Source organism: Alexandromys fortis, unplaced genomic scaffold (assembly GCF_014885135.2).
Source record: "Alexandromys fortis isolate MF-2015 unplaced genomic scaffold, M_Fortis_MF-2015_v1.1 scaffold_17, whole genome shotgun sequence".
Taxonomy (NCBI): domain Eukaryota; kingdom Metazoa; phylum Chordata; class Mammalia; order Rodentia; family Cricetidae; genus Alexandromys; species Alexandromys fortis.
This window is the reverse complement of record NW_026067896.1, coordinates 1,808,126-1,830,584: the sequence shown is the minus strand read 5'-3', so window position 1 is coordinate 1,830,584 and position 22,459 is coordinate 1,808,126. Positions and strand designations below refer to the sequence as shown.

Sequence of the window (22,459 nt, the reverse complement as noted above, 5' to 3'; positions counted from 1 at the left end):
CTCTGGTAATAAGTATTGTAAGGCTCAGATCAGAAGGCAACCTTCAGAGCACCAGAAGAGCAGAAGCCAATGCATATGCATGCTTGGAAGGACAAAAAAGAACCACGGGCAACAGCATACTATTCCCCAGAGCTGAGAGAGGGTAGGAAAGATAGTGATAACCTCCCTCTCATTCTTGAGAAGTTACTAATCTGTCCACAAAGTCAAAAGGACCACTTAGCAGTCCACAGTTTAGTAATAAAGGTGTAGCCACTGAAAGCATGTCTTGTGTCTGAGCTCCACACTACCTGCTTACAGACAAGAGGTTCTGGTCCCAGACGACTCAGCTGTCAGTCATTCTCGGTCTTCTTTTCAACGACCTCACACAGGACACTGTCTCGGCTACAGTCAATAGTAACACACTGAACAATTCTTTACTGATGCCTGTGACAACCCTCTTTATAACCCCTTTCCTGAAGCACCGAATTTGGAAAGTGAAATAAGCAGAAATGTAGGGAAGGAAGTATAGAGAGAGAGGCATCCTGACCAAACCCACATTATATCATATAACAATTACCAGAATTCAGAGTGGGAAGTGGGCACTTAATAAAGCATACATTGAAGTGTACTTTTCCTAAACAAGTAATAGCTGAGCAAAGAAAGTATATGTTGGGCACTTTTAGAAAACATAACACAGAAAGTGGTACCTCTATTCAAATTATTTTACATACTACTTGAGGACATATCTGTTAACAAAGGTTTCTGTCTGTCTCCCCCCCCCCAGTCCCACAGCTGATCAGTCCCAAAGAAACACACAGAGACCTACATCAATTATAAACTGGTTGGCCTATTAGCTCAGGCTTTCTTATTAACTAACTCTTACATTAACCCATTATTCCTGTCTGTTAGCCACATGGCTTGGTAACTTATCAGTGAGCCATTTTCATCTTGCTTCCTCTGCATCTGATTGACAACTGCAGACTGAGCCTTTCCTCTTCCCAGAATTCTCCTGTTCTGGTTGCCCCACCTATACTTCCTTCCTGGCTACTGGCCAATCAGCATTTTATTAAACCAGTACAAGTGACAAATCTTTACAGGGTACAAGACAATCGTCCCACAGCACACATCCACACACATTAAAATGCTAACAGTCTCAGAGCTAATCAGTGGCTGCCTGTGGTATAAAGAGGAGTTTCCTTCACTGAACACAGGGATGCGCTGAGCAGCAAGTATTTAAATCAGGAAACTAAGACTTTCGTTTTAAAAACCTAAGGAATAAGGTAAGGTAGGAGAAAAAAACCAGGGGGAAATCTGTGTTCATGCTACTTTCTTTTTTTTTAAATATTTATTTATTTTATTATGTGTACAGTATTCCTTCCCTGTGTGCCCACATGCCAGAAGGGGGTGCCAGGTCTCATTATAGATGGCTGTGAGCTACCATGTGGTTGCTGGGAATTGAACTCAGGACCTTTGGAAGAGCAGTCAGTGCTCTTAACCACTGAGCCATCTCTCCAGCCCCTTCATGCTACTTCCAAACTGTCACATTGTCAAACATTACACTCACGCCTCTTACTCTCCTCCTATTCAACCCAATGAACACACGAACATCCTCATTGTAAAGATGGAAATTAAAGCATTAGGAGATACTGACTGGTAAGTATCCCACTACTCAATGTACCCAATCCTGGCCAGGCCTTCGAGAGTCCCGGGAGCATCACAAAGAACATGAGGGGAAAACTTTACACTACAAGGAGGAGGAACAAGAGTAAAAGGGAAGCCAGCTTATTTATTATGAAAATGAGAAATGTGTAGCCTAATTTTAGGTACTGCAGAGAGCAATAAAATACAAGCTGTGAAGAGAAAGTAGGAAGGCCTGGAATTCCATAATCCGTGTGGGGTGAGAAATGAGAGCTGCAAGTGGGGAAGCAGCAAAATTAAGTTAATCATTCAAAAAAAATTCAAAAGCAGAGGTACCGATAAATAATAGCTGCAGAACTTGAGAAAACTGCATGCTGAGGGAAACACCAGTACGAACTTAGCTGAGGAAATGACTTACAAAAACTGCTGTTCTAGTTTGCTTTCTGCAGCTGTGACAAAACACTGCACAAAACCCGCTTGGGGAAGGAAAAGTTTACCAGCCTTACAGGGGATAGCCCATCACTGAAGAAAGACAAAGCAAGTCCCGGGAGCTGGGAACTGAAGGACAGACCACAGAGGACACCACTTACTGGTTTTCTTTCCCCTTGCTTGTACAGCTTACTTGCTTAGGGATGGCACCACCTACAGTGGGCTGGGCCTGCCCACATCAATCATTAATCAGGACATGCACATAGGCCATCTGTTGGAAGCATTCCTCAACTGACCTTACCCCTTCCCAGATGCTCTAATTGAATTACCACAAACTAGTACAACTGTTTATTATACAAGTATACAACCTGAGGTCAGATCCTCAGCACCCACATAAAAAGCTGGGCAGCGGCACCTTCTACAGTAACCATGCTGGGGGCAAAGACAGTGGAACTCTAAAAGTCTACAATAGCCACAATAGAAAAGCTTCAGGTTCAGTGAAAGACTAGGTAGAGAGCATTCCAGGAGGACACACAGCTTCAATCTCTGACCTCAAAACACACGAGTGTCCCTATATACACATTCCAGGAGGACACACAGCGTCAATCTCTGCCCTCAAAAATGAAAGCACACGAGTGCACCTATATACATATACACATGCATACACAAGACATACATGCATTAAGCGGGATTATTTAAATATTAGCACCCCGAGTATAGTAAGTCTAAAATGAAACGTTATGAACTCTGAAGAGGTACTCAATTCCTTCCCCACTCTCCTTATGTCATTCCAAAGGAATCATCTGTTTTTAATGCCCTAATTCAACTCATTCTCAGGATCCAAAAGACTGTGGAATATGATCTGACTTCAATATCTGTGTTAGCTTTGAAATGATGTTCATAAGGCCCACTGGTTTCAGGCTTAAGAAATAGATTCTTGATAATGAATAGGATAAGAAAATATTTCTTCCTAAACTCCACACTATCATAAGGAAGGGAGGTCGAGTGAGTTTTCCTAAAGGATATATATATATATATATATATATATATATATATAAAAAATTAAGTAAAAGGATAAAAGTTAAAGGGCATTTCCAGAAAGTGCATCAACAAAGATGACTATATAGGAATGGAGATCAGATAAAAATTCAGTTCTCGGGCTGGAGAGATGGCTCAGAGGTTAAGAACATTGGCTGTTCTTCCAGAGGTCCCGAGTTCAATTCCCAACAACCACATGATGGCTCACAACCATCTGTGATGAGGTCTGGTGCCCTCTTCTGGCATAGAGGTGCACATGCAGGAGGAACATTGTATACATAGTAAGTACATCTTTAAAAAATATATAAAATTCAGGACTCATCTAAGTAAGTCTTAGAATTTGAAACTTTAGATTTCCAACACAAAGAAAAGGATTTGTTCTTCTGATAACACAGTTGAGTAGATAAATGGAAACACTGAAGGAAAAGAAGCACAAGCAACAAGGCACAAAAGAGAATTTGAGCTAGACTCCAGCGGTGAGAGAGAATGGAGATGAGGCATGGCTCTGCTTGGGATTCAAAGGTTGTCAGGAGGGAAGAACAGAAGACCCGAAATGCCCAAACAAGACAGGGAGATAGATTTGAAGATTTTCCTAAGGGCAGCTAAACTGGCTTCAGTAACTGGGAATGTCAACTCCATGACTGATGGACCTTCGCTGTAAGCACCTTTGATATTTTGTCTTTATCTAAGCTGTTAAGAGGAGCTACTTGATTGACAACCGTCAGACTCTTCCCTCATACCCAACACCTCAGAGAAGGATCTACCAATGAAGCAGTCCCTTCTCTGACAACCAGTTGTTTTGAACACTCCACAGTCCTGAAGAAAACCCACGCAGCTTCTAGCAGCAGTAAAGTCAAGCGGCCACTGCCACTCTGAAGGCCTTGGTCTAGTCGTCCACACAGACCTTAGAAGACACCAAGCATGACTCCTCAGTTAACTCTAGTCCTCTAGCTCACACCTCTAGTCCTCTAGCTCACTCCTCTAGCCCTCTAGCTCACTCCTCTAGCCCTCTAGCTCACTCCTCTAGCCCTCTAGCTCACTCCTCTAGCCCTCTAGCTCACTCCAGTCCTCTAGCTAACTCCAGTCATTACACAGACTTTAGAAGACACCAAGCATGACTCCTAGGTTAACTCTAGCTGACCCTGTTCACCCTTCAGCTGTTCTCACTCAGGTAAGATGGCAAGAAACCCTGCCCTAAAGACTCAGAAGAAAGCTGGTGATGTAGGCGTCACATGATGCTTGTGACTGACTCCTAATCAGGCTTGTGGATGGTGATCTACGGCTTGCGAGGGAACTGGCCACACACAATAGAACTGAAACATGAGCACAGGCATGGCACACCCCTTTTTTAGTTTTCTAGGCAGACGATTTCTGTCTTATCAGCAGGCTATTCTCAGTTTGTTAGAATAATCCAGTTTCTCAAACAAGTTGTGTCCTATTTCCACCCCAAACACCTGTACTTCCTTCCCATCCTTGACTCTCCACCCTCCACCCCTAACATCCCAGTGTTGCAACATAGAACCAGATAGATTAAACCATTTAGGAGAAGCCCTATTTTTATGATTCTTTTTTTAGTTCTCTCTTCCACCCTCCCTCTCTTTCTTCCTTCTTCCTCCCTCCTCCCCACTCCTTCCTTTCTCTCCCCTCCTCCGTGTACATGAGTGCAGGTGCCTTCTGCAAAAGAGGGCACTGGATCCACATTGGTGCTAAGAACTGAACTCATGATGCGGGATTCCCATCTGCATGCTATGAATATGTTTTATTACCATTGGTTAATAAAGAGGCTGTTTCGGCCAATGGCTAACAGAATAAAGTCAGGCAGGAAATCTGAATGGCAATATAGAGAGAAGGTAGGCAGAGTCAAGGAGATACCATATAGTTGCAAAAGAAGAAAGACCATGATGCCAGAACCTTACAGGTAGGCCATAGCCTCGTGGCAATACACAGATTAATAGAAATGGGTTGATTTAAGTTGTAAGAGTTAGTTAATAAGAAGCCTGAGCTAACAGGCCAAATTAATATAGTTTGTGTGTTTATTTGGGCTAGACGGCTGGGAAGCAAATAAGCACTCTCTGGCTACAAACTCAAATCCTCTGCAAAAGCAGTACATGCTCTTAACTGCCTAGCCATCCTTCCAGCCACCGCCCTCCCAGACTTCTCCTAACTTCTATCACAGGCAGAGGGGTGGCCTAGAAACAGCAGTGGAAGACATGCTCTAGAGCTTCCAGCCTAGAGTACAACAGCAAGAACAGCAGCAAAGGAGCGGCCGGAGGACGCAAGCTACTGAAGAAGACAAGACTGTCAGCCCTGCCACAGGAAAAGGGCTGGAGATGTTATGGGCTAAGAGCCTACTGTATTAACTACCAAAGCTCGGGGCTGTACCAAGTTACTGTTCCCAACACCCAAGTTAGTCACTGTAACACTTGGCTGACAACACACCTCTGACATGAACGCCTAAAAATCACTAGGCCATAGCCTGAGCTTCCAGGGCTATGAGACCCAGGGAGCTATAAGTCTCTGGCACTCAAGAGCTTGAAAATGACAGGACTCTCAGCCAGCCATTAGAAATGGCAGAAGACAGTTATCAAGCTCTATATATGAAGCCAATAACAAAGACTCCATTTCTTGAAAGGAATTAAAACACACCTGAAAAAAAAGGAAAGAAACTTGACAGAATTTAGACTAGCAAGTCCAGCATCACCCAATATCAATGCTTCAGGGGCTCTGTTATGCCAAGGTAATACTTGTTGTAACCTTTTGTCAAGATGAGAGTTGTGTGTATGTGTGTGTGTACATCCAAAACCTTAAAATCTATATAAACACAGACACATGAAAAGTCTCTCTATAACAACATTTGATAAAAAATTTCAATAATTTGGCTTTAACAATTCATTACCTCATTTCCCTTTCTCTAGAAAACACAAAATGACTACAGAGGTTCTAGTTATATGGATATCACAGTATCTGTTACCATAACATTTACCTTGCTAAATTGTCTCATCATAATATTAATATAGCATAAACAGTAACTTTTCAATAAAGTATCAACTCAAAAATTTATACAGACTATCTAATGTTTAATTATCAATAAAGAAATTTCTATGAAAATATTTTATTCCATATTTTTAATTTAAATGAAATTTTCAAATAATTATAGAACTTTAAAATAAGACTTTTTATGTAAAAGGCTCATAAACTATATAGGCTCTGTTGCTTCCACTCATCTGTGCTGCTAAGGTAAGAAAACATCACAGACAGCAGCAATCGAACAAATAAGGTCATGTCCTAAAACCCATTATTACAAAACAAGCCAGGGGCGCAGGAACCGAGTCATGATCAGTATTCTAAACCATTTGTCTTCATTTAAAATGTACTATTTAAAACGTAGCTATTATTCAACCTAAAGACATTTTGTAATCTAGTGATTTGATTTTATTACCTAGGCAAAAATTCAGAGCACAAATAAATGTATCTAAATTATGAGAGAACCTGTAAAAACAGACAGGGTTTTAGACTTCCCAACTGTCAATAGCACTGCCAAGAGAATATGGCGCTCCTCTTCCCTTAACTGAGTTTAGTAAGACAAGGGCTGGCTAAGGAAAAGTCAGATAAAAACAGGCAGAGCAGAGGGCAGCAGGGCACAGCTGTAACTGTGTTTGGAGGCAGACAGGAAGGGTTGAACGCAGTCCAGCCTGGGTGATATGGGGAGTTCCAAATCAACTGTGGTTACTTGGTGAGACTAAGACTCAGAATAATCAATAAAGAGACAGAAGAAGTCCAGAAACTCAAAAAGCAAACTATAATGGTGTGGGAGGTCCTTCTTTCTATGTGTTGCTTTTATTGGTTAATGAATAAAGAAACTGCCTTGGCCTGTTGATAGGGCAGAACTTAGGCAAGGGGGTATGGGAGCAGGGAAACTGAACTGAATGTTGGGAGGATGAAGGCAGAATCAGAGAGATGCCATGGAGCCACCAAGTCAGACATACAGAATATTTGCCAATAAGCCACTGCCACGTGGCGATATACACATTAATAGAAATGTGCCAAATTAATATAAGAGTTAGCCATTAAGAAGCTAGAGCTAATGGGCCAAGCAGTGTTTTAGTTAATATAGTTTCTGTGTGGTTATTTTGGTTCTGGGCTGCTGGGATGAACAAGCAGCCTCCTCCAGCACTATAACTACTTCTAGAAAGAAATATACACAACTTCCCATAATCTTAAATACCACATTCTAAACATATGGGTAAGGAAAAGCAAAGATCTGTTCAACATCTGGCCAACATAATAAGATCAAAAAGTAAAAGCGGAAATAGATAAGTATGCAGACCAAAAACATCTACTGACCATGCATAACTTCTAAAAGGGAGACACTGGGAGGCTAGCCGGAGTTAGCATTTGTTTAGCATTCTGAGGGCTCTGGGATGGATCCTCAGCAAAACCATCAGTCAAAAACACAAAAGCAGAGTGTTTAGTATAAAAATACAAAAAGATGTATTTCAGGTCATTTTCAATCAAGCACAGAATTACTCTCAACAGTATTAATGAAGTCAATTTATCCATTAAAGTCTTTAAATAACTGAAATAAAATCAAACATCAAATTATATATTATAATACTATTAGCAGGCGTAAAATTTATCAGTTTTCAGATAATAATGATGTGCTTCAGCTTTATTTCTTACGAAGGGACTTTGGCTCCTAAAGAAGAGCTATAGGAAAAAGCACATGCATAATGTTTACTGTGTTCTTGTTGAATTGACGAGGAATCCCTATTCAGCAGTTACAGTTCTCTAAGATTCACTCTACATTATCCATAATCAGATATTACAGATAGTCAGTAACGTCCAAATACCTTTAATTTTTACAAGAAAACATGCATACTTATGTAATAAAGGCTAAAAATTAAATACATGACTTATTTTGGGGGTCCATATTTGAACTGGAGAGATGGCTCAGCAGTTAAGATCACTGCCTAGTCTTCCAAAGGTCCTGAGTTCAATTCCCAGCAACCACATGGTGACTCACAACCATCTGTAATGAGATCTGGTGCCCTCTTATTCAGGCATGCAGGCAGAACACTGTATAGTTAATAATTTAAAAAAAAAAAAAAAGAAAATGAATTAAGGGTGGGGGGGAGTCCATCCATATTCTCCAGTAGTTTAAACTTCATCTCACTTGAATATAAGAGAATAATATTAATGTAGTGAGTTTCCTTAAAGGTGGATCTACTCTTACTGGGGGTTTCCCCGATGCATATGAAAAACATCTATTAATAAAAAGCAGTACATAAAGCAAACCCTAAGAATGTTTTCCCCTCCTAAATTGGTATTTGTTTTGCCAATGCTGAAGTAATTTTACTTACAGGAATAAAAGCATTTCTTAGCTTTCCCATAAACAAATTGACTTAGAGATTAAAACGGAGACCAACAAGCTGCCTCCATGAGTTAAAGCCCTTGCTGTCAAGCCTGAAGACCTGAGTTCAATCCCCAGACCCAACACTGTGAAAGGAGGGAAAGAACTCCCTTAAACTGACCTCTAACACCTGTACAAATGCCATGGCATGAATGCACCCAACACACACACACACGTCCATGGACAGCAACTGATGCAGGGTAAGGAGATGGCTCAGTGGGTAAAGCGTCTGACATGCATGCGTCAAGACCCGAGTTTGAATCCTCAGAAACCCATACACACATCCAGGCACTGTGGCACAACATCTGTAATCCTAGTGGGAGGTGGGGACTGGGAAATCCCCAAAGCTTAAAGGCAGACAGCCTAGCATATGCAGTAAAAACAAAACAGACTTTGCCTCAAATGAGGTAGGAAGTGTCCTTTGGCTTCTACATGCACTCTGGAGCATGTACACAAACACATATCATGCCCAAAAACTAAAAGGATTATATATATAATATATAATATTATAATATATATATAAGAAGACACTGTAGAGTAGAACCTGAAATCTGATTGCTAATCTTCCTAATTTGATGGGATCTAGGATCACCGTGGAAACAGATCTCTGGCGTGTCTATGAGGACTTTTTGGATTGGGTAACTGAAGTGTAATACACAGGGGCTCCACCACTGCAAGGGATGCGGTGAAAGAGGAGAAAGGAGAGAGCAGCACTGCACAAACGCTCCCTGCTCTCTGCTCTGCCTGCAGACTCAGTGTAACCGCCTCCTCGCCACGTAAGCTGTTTTAGTAAAGCCTCTTGAGGCAGCAATAAGACAAATACCTACTAGAGATATAATCTGCTTTTCTTTTATAAACATATTTACAATGAAATTTAATTTATAAAATTTTTTGAGTAAGATTAAACATAACTACTACTGAGAACTGTGCTACACATGGTGGCACATGCATGGAATCCCAGCACCTGGTAGACCATGGCAGGAGTACATGTAAAGTCATCCTCAGCGACACAGTCAAGTCTGAGGTCAGCCTAAGCAACATGAGACCCTGCATCCAAAAAAAAAAAAAAAAGATTATGTGTAGTGCTGGTTTATTTCTGTTTTAATAAATAAAGCTTGCCTGAAGATCAGAGTGCAGACTTAAACCACTAGAGGCCAGGCAATGGTAGCGCAAACCTTTAATACCAGGGCGTGGGAGCCAGAAGAAGAAGGTCTCTGTGAGTTCAAGGCCACCCTGAGCTACACAAGAACAAGCAGAAACAAATCCAGGTGCTGGTGGCACACACCTTTAATCCTTTGTTTGGGAACCAAATGCCTTTATCCCCAGTACTAGGGAGGTGGGGACAGGAGCAATATGGATGGGTGGAGAGAGGAATATAAAGGGGAAGAGACAGGAACTCACTGGAGCATGGAGTTTGAGGTTTGGTAGAGACACAGTGCAGTCTAGGCAGTCTGAGGATCTTCCTTTCAGTCTGAGCATTGGTAGAGGTAAGATCTCTAGTGGCGGACTGCTCTGCTTCTCTGACCTTAAGCTTTAACCCATAAATCTGTCTCTGGGATTTTATTATTTGTGCTACAATTATGTCATATCAAAATTGCATTATTATTGTTCTTGCTCTTTGAAGTTACTTTTCAGTATAATAGGTTATCTGAGTACAAGCAATGCAGAACCATGAGACTTTGCTACATGTTAACAATGAACAGGTGGGCAGCATATGCTACAAGGACATGCAGGGAAAAGAGTTACTTCATGTCCTAGAGACTTCAGGACCCTAACAAGAATGATGTGAAATTTAAAACATGAGTTGTTTGCTTAGGAATTTTCCATTTAGTATCTCCATACCACAATTGGCCACTGACAGAACTCACAGAAAGGTAAACTAGAAGTCAAGGAAAAGACTGCATAACTCAGCCATACTAAAAAGTACATGAAATATAAACAATCTGAAACACTTCAGGGTTTGTAACCATTGGCTCAGTGGTTACAAACACTGGCTGTTCTTCCTGAGGACCCAGGCTCACTTCCAGGACCCAGACAGTGGCTCATACCCACCTGTAACTCTAGTTGAGGGAACCTGACCTGATGCCCTCTCTGGCCTCTATGAGCAAGCAAAACTCTCACATAAAATAATTTTTAAATAAAAAAAAACTCTGAGACAAAACTCAGTTGAGATATAAACGCTCGGTATAATTTTTAAAAACTAAAAAGAAAGCCATAATTAAAACAAATAGGTTCAGAATGGCAAGACGATGGCTTAGTGGGTAAGGCACTTGCCACCAAAGCCGAATTCAATTCCCAGAGACCACTTGCTAGAAAAGGACCCACTCCCACAAGTTGTCCTGACTTCCATATATGTGTTGCTCATACATGCAAACACGGACACACACACGCTATAGTTATTTTAAAATGAGTACATTTAAGGAAGAAGAAAATAACAGGCATCTAATCATCAGATCTAAATCAAGAAATTATTGCATATTGAACCTGTGGAGCAAACAGAAACAAATGGAAGCTAAGCAAAAGATGCTAGACACAACTGTCACATACCTTATTTTATGCAACATTCTAGAATATACAAACAGAGATAGGAAAAAGATTACAGCACACATCAAAAGGTAGAGGGCATTTTATGAGGTGATGAAAAAGTTTAAACTCGACTGTGCTGGTGGTTGAAAAATATTGTGAATACAACAACCCTTATAGTAAATATAATAATACCCAATCTATTAAGTTGTACTTTTTTTTTTTTTTTTTTTTTTTTTGGTTTTTTGGAGATAGGGTTTCTCTGTAGCCTTGGAGCTGGTCCTGGAACTTACTTTGTAGACCTGGCTGGCCTCGAACTCAGAGATTCTCCTGTCTCTGCTTCCCAAATGCTGGATTAAAGTCATGTGCCACCACCACTTGACTAAGTTGTACATTTTTAAAGAGTTGGTTGAATATTAATTTCACCTTTCATACAGTTGTGTCAACAACAACAACAAAAGCATAAAAGGAGCTGGCTGGGGTGATCAGTTAGTAAAGCCCTTGTCCCCCCACCAAGAACAAGTGCCTGAGTTCAGATCCCAGCATTCATGTAAAAAAAAGCTAAGGACAATGGTGCCACATTGCTTGTAATTGCAGAGCTAAAGAACAGAGGAAGAGGATCTATGGACTTACTGGCCAGTCTAGTAAAAATCAGTGAGCCGCAAGTGGGCTCACTTTTGTGGATATTTCCATTTACCCTCGCGCAAAAAACATCAGGAGAAAGTATTTGTTCATACCAGTTACAACACACGAAACAAGAACTCAAACCCAAGGCCTGGAGTTATAAAGTTTGTTACCAAGTGTGTAGCTTTTGGAGCTCTTACACAGGCTGGAAGACTTGGCCCATCACAGGAGGCACAGGCTCCCTTCTCTAACAGCAGTAAATATGCTAGCCGTGGGATATGAGAAGCAAAACTTTTGCTTCTCAGTCTTGAAATAAAGATGCTACAGACAGAAACTGGACTATATTATCCACGTTCTATCAAGGTCATCATTGGCCAATGCTAGAAGAAATGAAGAAAATCAGTAGAGTATGGTGATTCCACAGCTGAAGTCAGAAATTGAGCCAATAAGGAATTCTCAAAACTCCTAAAAATGCAAGAAAAGATCACTGGAAAAACATATCCTATAACTCCAAATACTAAGGAGAGTTTACACCCGCATATATTAGCCAAAAACAAATTTAAAGCTCATTAGTTCTTCAGTGTGATATACTGAAGCTTTCGTGTAGGTTAAAACAATTTCTTCAATCTTAATAATAAAGCTAATTCTATAGACAGCCTTACAAATTACTGCATTTGTTAACTTTAAAGATTTTAAACATGAGTCTTGTGGCATAGGCCTTTAATCCCAGCTAGGGAGACTAAAGCAGGTTGGGTTTCTATGAGTTCAAGACCAGCCTGTTCTACACAGCAAGTTCCAAGACAGAGGAGGCTACATACTGAGACCCTTTAAAAAAAAAAATGGTTGAGTGGTGGTGGCACAGGCCTTTAATCCCAGCACTCAGGAGGCAGAAGCAGACAGACCCAGCCTAGTCTACTGAGTATGTTCCTGGACGGTCAGGACTGTTACATAGAGAAATCCTGTCTCAAAGAAAAGAGAGAGAGAGAGAGAGAGAGAGAGAGAGAGAGAGAGAGAGAGAGAGAGAGAGAGAGAGAGAGATTTTAAACATTTACTTTCTAGATGATATAAAAATCAGAATAAGTTTTAGGACAAATTTGTATTCACTTAAGTTGAAGAAATACTTTGCAAGGTTTAATAAAATACATACATGTATATGTACAGATATAGATACATATTCTCCATCACAGAATTTAAGTGTGTAGAAAGTCTACTACTATTTTACAGAGCAAGTACAAAGGTTGAACATTGAGAAAGGGGGCAGGGGGAAGGGATATGCAGTTAAATATACGCCATTATATTGTTTTAGCTCTTGAGTTTTATGTTCAGAGGACTTTAATAGATTACACTAGAGTGTTCATAGTATGTCATGAATCAATAAAGTTCAAAAAAGAAAAAAATAGGGCAAAAGGCCAGAGGATTTAAAGACAGGGACAATGACTGACAGAGATATGACTACCACAGTAAGCAGCAAATAGTTAAATACATTACTAGGAAATCTCTAAGTATCAAAAGTAGTTTTGCATGACCAACAATGTAATCTTCACTTTTTCTAACACAACTTGGTCACCTTCACATCCTACAAGTCTTTAATTACAGTGTAATAATACAATGCATGTTAGGGCAGCTGACTGTGACCCTGTAGGCCACAGTCACACTAAGTTCTGGACACCTCTTTCCTAAGTGGCTCTGCTGACAACAGAGCTTGAGTAGCGCTTGCAGTCAGCAGGTGGTGGGGAAGGGACTGAGCACTGCAAACAGGACGCAGCTCCCACAGAGGACTCAGCAACTGTGCATGGCACACTGACAGCAGCTAAGGCTCGGACAGCCCTGGATCATTTAGCACTGACTTTCCACGAGCATGCCACCCGTTCCTGCCATTTCAAACCCTCATCTCCCAGTCTTCTCTGCTCTGCAGCTGCACTGGAGCAGAGCTCCTCAGTTCTCACTCCTGTCATTTTTTAACTTTACTACAAACTACTAATCAAAATGTAAAACCTAAAAACAGTTTTAATACCATTAAAATGTCATTTCATTTGTAATAATTTTGTTAAAATGTTAATTCTAACCACTAGCATAAATATGAGTATTACTCTCCAGGGGTGTATAACAATAAATAATTTGTCCAAATGTCAAATGTAATTTTCAAAATTCTTTCTTGCCAAAATTTTAAACCTTAATAGAAAACACTTGTTTTGAGAATGGTTTCTATTTATGACATTTGGCCTTCTGTTGTACGCACCACAAAATTCAGACCTCAAATACCGTGCAGGGGGACATCTGATCACCCCACAGTGGCTATCCACAGGGCCCAATATCAAATATTAGTTTAAGGTTGCACTGTCGTGTATTACAGACCCAACCCCACCCTGTAATCAGTTGTACTCTGTCTCTCTAAAATGTGTCTTTAGAGGAATCGGCCTTCGAACTTCCACCTTCCCACTGAGGAAAACATAATGTCTGGGAGATTTTCCTTCTTTTAAAGTAGAGCACCACATGGGTGGTATAACCAAGGCCAGATTTAAANAAAAAAAAAAAAAAAAAAAAAAAAAAAACTTTAAGATGATAGTTATGGACTATTAATTACCAGATATAATTATAAAAGGAAACCAGACTGCAATACCACTACAGATTTATGAACAATCTGAAATACTAAAAGTTCACAAAATAAATTTTTGTGAGAATGTAACACTGGTCTATTTTTTCCCAGAATCATATTATTTAAGTGAAGCTGTATATTACAGATTTAGAATCAAAGATCACATAAACTAATAAAAACAAAAAGTATAAAAGCCCAGTAAGTTACTCTAACAAACTACTTCAAACAGGAAATAATTTTATTAGTTCATAAATAACCCTAATATCACAGAAACTAAAAGTTTTATCTAAGATAAGATGTATACCCTACAACTGTCTTATAGATCTTATAAAGAATGGCATTTCGATCAGTCTTGTCAGTTCTCTTCAGACTGGAAAGCAATCAGGCAACACTGGGGCAGGGACATCCAAGCACAATCCCAGCACAAAGGTCTACAAACCAAGGTCTTATTTCAGAAAGCCAAATCAATAAACATCCAGTGTGCTGAGGATACAGGGAATGAGAACTGTACATCATCCCTAGTAAGGTTACAACTGACTAATCAAAATCTACTAAAATAAATAAAAATAAAAAACACCCTTTAGATCTTTATCAAAATATAAAAACAGCTCCTTGTAAATAATTGTTACTTGAATGGACTTGCAGAAAGTAAGTACATAGATTTATGTGACTTTTAATAGTTAGGCTCAGCAGTTTCTTACCTGGATTCCATCTTTAAGTTTCAAGATGCATTCCATTGTATTGATCGTAATGACCACAGGCTCGGAGCCCAGTTTTGTCCATGGTACATGAATCCTCAGCTCATGAATATGGCCACTTAAAAATGTGAATGGTAACTTCAGTTCCTTAAAACAGAAAATCGTAAATAAAATTAGTAAATATATAAGTGTTTTTATTTTCATATAAGTTCTTTCCTTAAAGGAAAAAAAAAATTTTAATTGGGGGACATTACTACTTATCAAAAATTAGAATCAACAGCCAAGCAGTGGCAGTGGACGCCTTTAATCCCAGCACTCGGGAGGCAGAGGCAGGCGGATCTCTGAATTTGAGGGCAGCCTGGTCTACAGAACCAGTAAGTCAAGGACAGGCAAAGCTTTTCACAAGAAAAACCCTGTCTCACAAGAAAAACTGGGGAACGACAGAAAGTATAGGTAATAATAAACCACAAAAATGTGCTATACAAGTTACATTTAAAAAGTTATTTAAATTCTCCAGGCTTCAGTTTCTTAATAAGCCAAACAGGAACAGCCTCCCACCTGGGCACAGGCTACAGGCTTTTACAAACGCTGGCGCAACAGCAACCACAGAAGTAGTTAGCAGCAAGACTTGGGCTACCCACAAGGTACTTTTTCCTGTCTCTCTCACAATATGCCACAAAACATGTTCCCAAAGCAAGCTGAAAGAGGCTTACTTGGAGACTGGAGGCTGGCCTGACAACAGACTGAATGCCTACTGTGCTCACCTAATGATTTAACCTAATTAAGATGTGGGCATCAACTCAAAATGCTTCCAATTGCTTTCTACTATTATCAGGCAGAAGTTTAACAAATATAAATTTTACCAAAATCACTTCATACTAATCTCACTTCTAGAGAAAATTTTTGCGGCAAATCAAAGAAACTATATCTGCTGCATCTCTTTTACAATACTGCAGCAACTTGTAAACTGAATAACTATTAAACATACAATTTTTTGCCAACATACTTGTTTCAGTAACATAATAAAAATATATCTATGTATAGGTAAATCGTTAAAACCAATTACTGTAGAACCATCAGACACAGATCCAAATCCTGAATCTGTCATGTGCTAACCCAGTCACACTGGACAAATTTGGCACATACTCCTTCTCATTATCTGCAACTTTAGATGAGAAAACAGTTTGAGGGTTTGAACTGTTTCTCACACAGAGCCCACTTTAAGGAGGCTAGCACTGATAATGATTATTACTATTATGTAAGTGTGGGTCGAAAGTATGACTACAGACAGAGGTTTTTGCTGCTGTTTTGTTTTTATTTTCGGTTCTTTGGGGTTTTTTTGTCTAAAATCAGACTGCTAAAATTTTGTTGTTGCTAACCTTTACTAGTAAGTGCATCTCATTAAGCTTAAAGAGGTAATAATGTCTTCCAAGACCGGCACAAGATTATATGCTAATCAGTGCTTACACCACAATATTACTAAGTACTTACTGCATAGTAAGTCCAATTATAAGCAGCACCCCTACATGGAATTATTTGATCATGAGAAGATTATATATCATCACATTTTATAATGATGACTCTTAAGGCATGAAGGGTTTGATAATTTCACAAAATGAAACCTCTTCCCAAGAGAGGATACAAATCAAACCAGATTCCAGAGTCCTTGTTTTTAACCACTAAAACTGCTGGCCTTTCTACCTCCTTTACCAACATGAACTTCAAACACACCACTATGTAGCTTCTTGGACAATGAGTGGTTACATTTCTACCTCTTGCACCTCTTGACTTGGGCAACAATGTATTTGCAAAATGTCTAACAAATTTACCATCTATGAATGCAAATCAATTTTAATTAAATTCAGAATGCTAATCATCAACTGAGCCACTACCAGCATACTAAAACAGAAGAAGCAGTTCTCTACATTAGCGAATGGAATTATAAGCCATACAGGCCAGATCAGAGATGAAAATCAAATTCTATATTTAGTAGTCACCTGATTGTCAACAAGAATGTTTGTACAAAGTATTGTGATAAACAAGTAAGAATGTATCTGCTTTGAGAAGGGAAAAATACAAAGGCTGATTATTGTACCTAGATCTTGAAGTAACCAGAAGCAAATTACTTCCTTTCTACTATTTCCTGTCCTAGAAATATAATGCTCCATCTTGACTATGGTGTACTTCCTACCCTTCACTGTGGACTATCTACACAAACACGAGGCAGAGTGCTTACCGAGTAGTGTGGGGCTTGACCACAAGAACTCCACAAGGGAAAGGAGTGAGAGACGCTTCCCTAAACACCTGTACATGGCTGTCCATGGGATAGTGCTAGCCAAGATTTAAGATGAGAGCTGAACATCTCAAAAATCTAACGCCTATAATCCAAGCTACTCAGTGTCTAAAGTCAATGGAAGTTTGTTCACATCTCCCCCAGGAAAAGACACACAACAAAATGGAGATCCTGTGAACAATCACTAAGACAATAACTCAGAAATAACTTGGAATCTAAAGAAAAAGATTTAAAAATCTCTATTAAATACAAAGTAAATGGCAGAGACACACCAGAAGAAAAAAAAATGACATTAAGACACTGAAAGTTATTTGAAAATGAAAGATGAAAATCCAACCATAAAAATATAAGAACTGAACATAAAAGAATTAAATACTCCAACTAAAAGGCAAAGACTGTCATATGATTTAAACCTGTGAGATGTGAATATAAAGAAACACTTCAGATATGAAAATACAAACATAATGAAAAGAAAAAGCAAACTGTATATGTCCTAGTTTGTGTCTACTGCTGTGACCAAACACTGACCAAGAGCAACCTCAAGAGCACAGGTCACAGTTCACCATCACAGGAAGAGCGACCTTGAGAGCACAGGACACAGTTCACCATCACAGGAAGAGCGACCTCAAGAGGAGAGGTCATTCGGCTCACAGGAAGCCAAGGCAGCAGTCACAGCAGGATCCTGGAGCAGGAACAGAAGCAGAGACCGTGGAGAAATGCTGCTCATTGACTTTTTCCCCTGGTTTGCTCAACTACCTGCCTAGAGATGGCACCGCCCACAGTAGGCTGGGCCTCCCCACAGCAGTTAGCAATTAAGGAAATGCCCCACGGGTCTGTCCACAGGCCAGTATGATGATCAGGCACCACAACATAGCAGGCAAACAGTAAGTACAGAAAGCTAAAGTAAACTATAGTTATCAGATAAGACACCATAATGGGATAGAGAAAAAAGCTGACAGTAAAGATCAGAAGAGTTGGGAGACCATCCTGGACTCCATGAAACCCTAACAGGGGCAGGCCTGAGTGATGGCTCAGTGAGTGACGGTTTGTACTAGGAAAACTGAGTATCCAGTTCAGATCCCTGTACTCATAAATAAGAATAAAAAAGAGGCACAGTCATACCTCTAACTCTAGTCCTAGGAGTGAGGAGAGACAGTAGGATTGCTGGGACTTGCAGCCATCATATCTCCAGCTTCAGTAACTAACCTGCCTAGAGAAGCACGGTGGAACGAGACAGAGCAGAGCAAAAAGTGTCCTCCGCTGGCCTACACTTGCACAGAGGTACAAACACGTGCACGTGCCAATGTGCACACACCTCATACACATATGCCATGCTCACAGGCACCATTGCTCACAAGCACGTAAATACATTCACACAAACACACAGCCACACCAAATAAACAAAAAGGTCAAACTGGACATGTTACAGTGATAAAAAGATCAATTCATGAAGAACATATAAAATATACAAGAAGTCACAAAATACATATAGCAAAATCTAACAAAACTGCAAAGAGAAAAAAACACCTAAAAAATAATCGCAGGAGCTGGAAAAATGGCTCAGTGGTTAAGAACACTTGTTCTTGCAGGGGACCCAGGCTCCATTCCCAGCACCCACAATCATCTTTAACTCCAGGAGATCTAACACCTTTGTTCTCCAAGGGCACCAGGCACAAACTTGGTGCACAGACAAACATGCAGACAAAACACTCATATCAAAAAATAATAAAAATACTAGTGGAATGTAGGCACGAGGGCTCGGCAGGTGAGGGCGCTGGCCCAGGTAAGCCTGATGACCTCAGTTCCACCACCTGGACCATGCCTAGATGAGAGAACCAGCTCCTGCCAGCTGTCATCTGAAAGTCCAGTCTCTTCACATCTGCTCCACATTTTGTTAAGTTTCTAGCCATGCAATAATAAAAATAAACTAAAAGCATCAATGGTATCTAGCACATTATATACCAATTTTTTAAAAACTGGCTTAAAAGATCCAAAAGTAGCATTACTTATAATGGCATAGGCAATCAGTCTGAAGAAACCTACCAAAATCTTTTAGATAAATTAGAAAAACAAAGGTCTCTTAGTCAGGATAGGAATAGTCCTAAGCAAAAAGGCAAACACTGATAAAATGGACAATAAATTTATGAACTTCTATTCATCATTATGCCTTTAAGAAAGTAAAAACAAGCAAACTGGGAGATGATATATTAACACATATCTGACAAAGACCTCATTTCCCAGATACAAAACAGGAGCCAGAGGTATAGCTTAAGCACAGAAAGCAAGCTTAATCAAGTGAGCTCCTGGATTCAATACCCAGAACCAAACAACTTAAAATAAATTCCCACACAGAAGTTAGAAAGGGCAAATATTGTCATCTTTCCCCCTACTGTCTCAGAAAGAAAAAAAAAAATCAGAATCTAGCAAAGTTATCCAAATGACCTGCCATTTGGGATATTCAAAGAAAATACAATGGCATATCACTACACATCCACCAGAAGTCAAAAATTCAAAGCAACAAACATACCAAGTAGGAATAAAAATGTGAAATAATTAAAACCACCATAGTATGACCGTTAATACACTCTGTTATTAATATACCACTAAACTATTAGCAATACATACTAAAAACCAAACATATGCCTACTTCCTAGGTATGTACGTAAAGGAAACTATTGCTTATGTATATAAAAAAAACCTACTGTTTATGTACATTTAAGCATGTTCATAGGCACTTTCTTCATAAGAGCCAAAAATATAAACAACCAAACGTGCTACAGATAGAACAGATCAATTGTGGCACTCTTTGTTGTTTTTTGATACAGGGTTTCTCTGTGTAACAGCCCTAGTATCCTGAAACTCACTCTGTAGACCAGGCTGGCCTTAGAACTCACAGAGATCCATCTGCCTCTGCCTCCTGAGTGCTGGGATTGAAACCTACACCACCAACCACCAGCTAAATTGTGGCAATCTATACCATGATTGGATACCAAGAACTACTGCTGACTCAACAACGTGGGCTAATCAAGGATGCTAAACAGAACTCAAAAATCTCTCCAATTTAGCTGAGCCTCAACAGTACATAAATACACAAATAAAAGAAAACACTTTCTTGACAGAAATAAAACTGCCAGTATATATAGCAGAACACTTGATCAGCATGCATGAGTTCCTAAATCAAATCCTCTGAATGCGTAAAACAAAAATTCACAAGTGAGATTAGCAGTGTCTTAGGGGTCAGGTGTGTGAGCTACACAGGAGAACCTTGTAGGGAGCTAGAAACATTCTACGTCTCCATCTTGATGGTAAATTCACAGATACATCTGTACCTAAAGTGGTACTATTATACTTAGGATTTGCTATCATTTCTAAAAAAAAATAGTAAATGAAAATAAGACATCCCATTGAGCCCGAGGAGAAATGAGGAAGGATCTGAGCTTCTTGGGGCTTTGTCTAGACTGGCCAATAACAGGACAGAGCATCAGATCAAGTCTCCCTATCGCCTATAGAGCAGCTGGTCTCTAGTCCTTCAGCTTCCACAGATAATCTGTACCCTCAAGCAGAACCAAAGTACTTGGCATATGTTACTGATAAGTGTGGTAAGTGAATTAATAAATACGTAAACTCTGAAGTCACAGTTCATTTGTATCAGATCATTTCAATGCTAAAATAGGAGGTGATTAATAAAGATGTTTACAGTTTTCTCATCATTCTCAATCTGTGTCTACTCAGTCTCTGAGGATGCCATCGGTAATGTTATTTTTCCTGGTAAAAAGGAGCAAAACTTTGACATGTGTGTGACCTTGCTGCCTTTCACACTCTTCCACTGACCCAAAAGTAGAACAAGAATGAAATGCCTTCCAGCTTCACCTGAAATTGTGCCTGCGCATATCTGGCAATGCTTGAGTAAACAGGATGAAAAATTCTGCTAGCAAGAACACAACTGTTTTCCTATCAGCTGGAAACCTTCGGGAATCCGAATAGAATAAAACCCTCACTAAGCAGAAAGCCTCTTTCTTTGCTATAAGAAGTCTCTAGCTACACTGTAGCTAATACATACTAGCAGGAAACTTGTCATTCAAAACACAGTCAACAGATCATGTCTAAGGAGCCGGAGATGTTGCCAATGACAGCTGTATGACATACCTGTTCCAGAACATCTAACTTTAACTCGAGTTTGCTGAGAACCACGTCCCCACCCCATAGTGAAAGCTGGAGATCCGAAGGCTTCAAGTTCTTGATATAGCGATTCACATAGCTCATTAAAATTGGAGTTACGTACGACTCCAGCATCTTCAAAGTTAGGAGTCAACGGTGGATCCTGAAAGGGGAAAAGACAGAAATATAAGTGTCTGGATCGGCCGGCAGCGAATGGAAAAAGCACTTCTCGGGAGGGCTGGTGAGGCCGACGAGCGGCCCTCCGCGTCCGGCCGCCACCTCCCCGCTAACCGCGCGCTTCACCTGGCCTATAGTGGGCGGAGGGGGAGGCGACGGCAGGCGACAGCAGGCGACGGTCCCCCGGCGTGGGAGGAGAGCACGACCCCCTTCACGCCCAGCCGGCTCCTGAGGCGCTCGACTCCCGGAACGCAGCCGGATCTCCGGCCATAGAAGCCGAGCTGGCGTACGGCCGCCGCAGCCGCGCCCCCGCCCCGAAGCCACACACGCCACCGAGCGCGGCTCCCACGAGCTCCACCTCCGGGCACCTGGCCGCGCCGCACCGCTCGCGTTCCGCGCCACTTCCGGGTGTGCCCGCTTCGCGGTCCGACAGGCTGTCTGGGCGGAACGGCGACACAGCGTCTGCCTGGGACGACGCCGGCTTCCCTAGGCCCCCATCCCCGCTGCCGTCGCGTTCGGGGTTCGGGCCGACCGCTGCGAAGCGCTTGGGGCGGGGGACGGACCGGTAAAGCGGAGGCACCGGGGATCCGGAAGTGGCGAAGCCGGCCCAGGCACTGGCGGGGAAGCGCCCCAGGACAAGTCGGGAGGCGGTGCGAGCGCTGTGTCGGAAGGGCCGGGATGTTGGGTCGCGGAGGCTGCGGCAGCCTTCGTTCTGCAAGCACTGGAAATACACAGGCGGCTGTTTCCCCGTGCTGCTGGAGGAACTGGGAAGAGGAACTGGGGTTCGTTGGGGTGTAGGTAAAAGGCAGGTAGGAGGAGCTAAGTAGAGCGGAAGATTTTAAATGTCCCACTCAAGTTTATTGGGAAGGTGGCTGTGGGCAGGAAATTGAGATCAG

The 22,459-nt window shown here is 40.9% G+C and overlaps 1 protein-coding gene across 8 annotated transcripts in view; it reads right to left on the bottom strand.

Moving 5' to 3' along the window:
* Vps13b (vacuolar protein sorting 13 homolog B) overlaps positions 1 to 22,076 on the bottom strand; it is a 399,494-nt gene extending 377,418 nt beyond the window's left edge. For 4 of the 8 annotated variants that reach the window (XR_007595555.1, XM_050163240.1, XM_050163248.1 and 1 more), the window contains exons 1-3: positions 21,690 to 21,925; positions 21,375 to 21,549; positions 14,939 to 15,082 (exon numbers count right to left, since the gene is read on the bottom strand). Coding sequence is in view for 7 of the 8 variants with exons in the window: in XM_050163240.1 (XP_050019197.1) it covers positions 14,939 to 15,082; positions 21,375 to 21,521 (291 nt within the window). In the remaining variant the exon portion in view is untranslated. The other 4 variants (XM_050163229.1, XM_050163202.1, XM_050163221.1 and 1 more) reach the window with 2 other exon arrangements.
* Between the last annotated feature and the right edge of the window lie 383 nt (positions 22,077 to 22,459).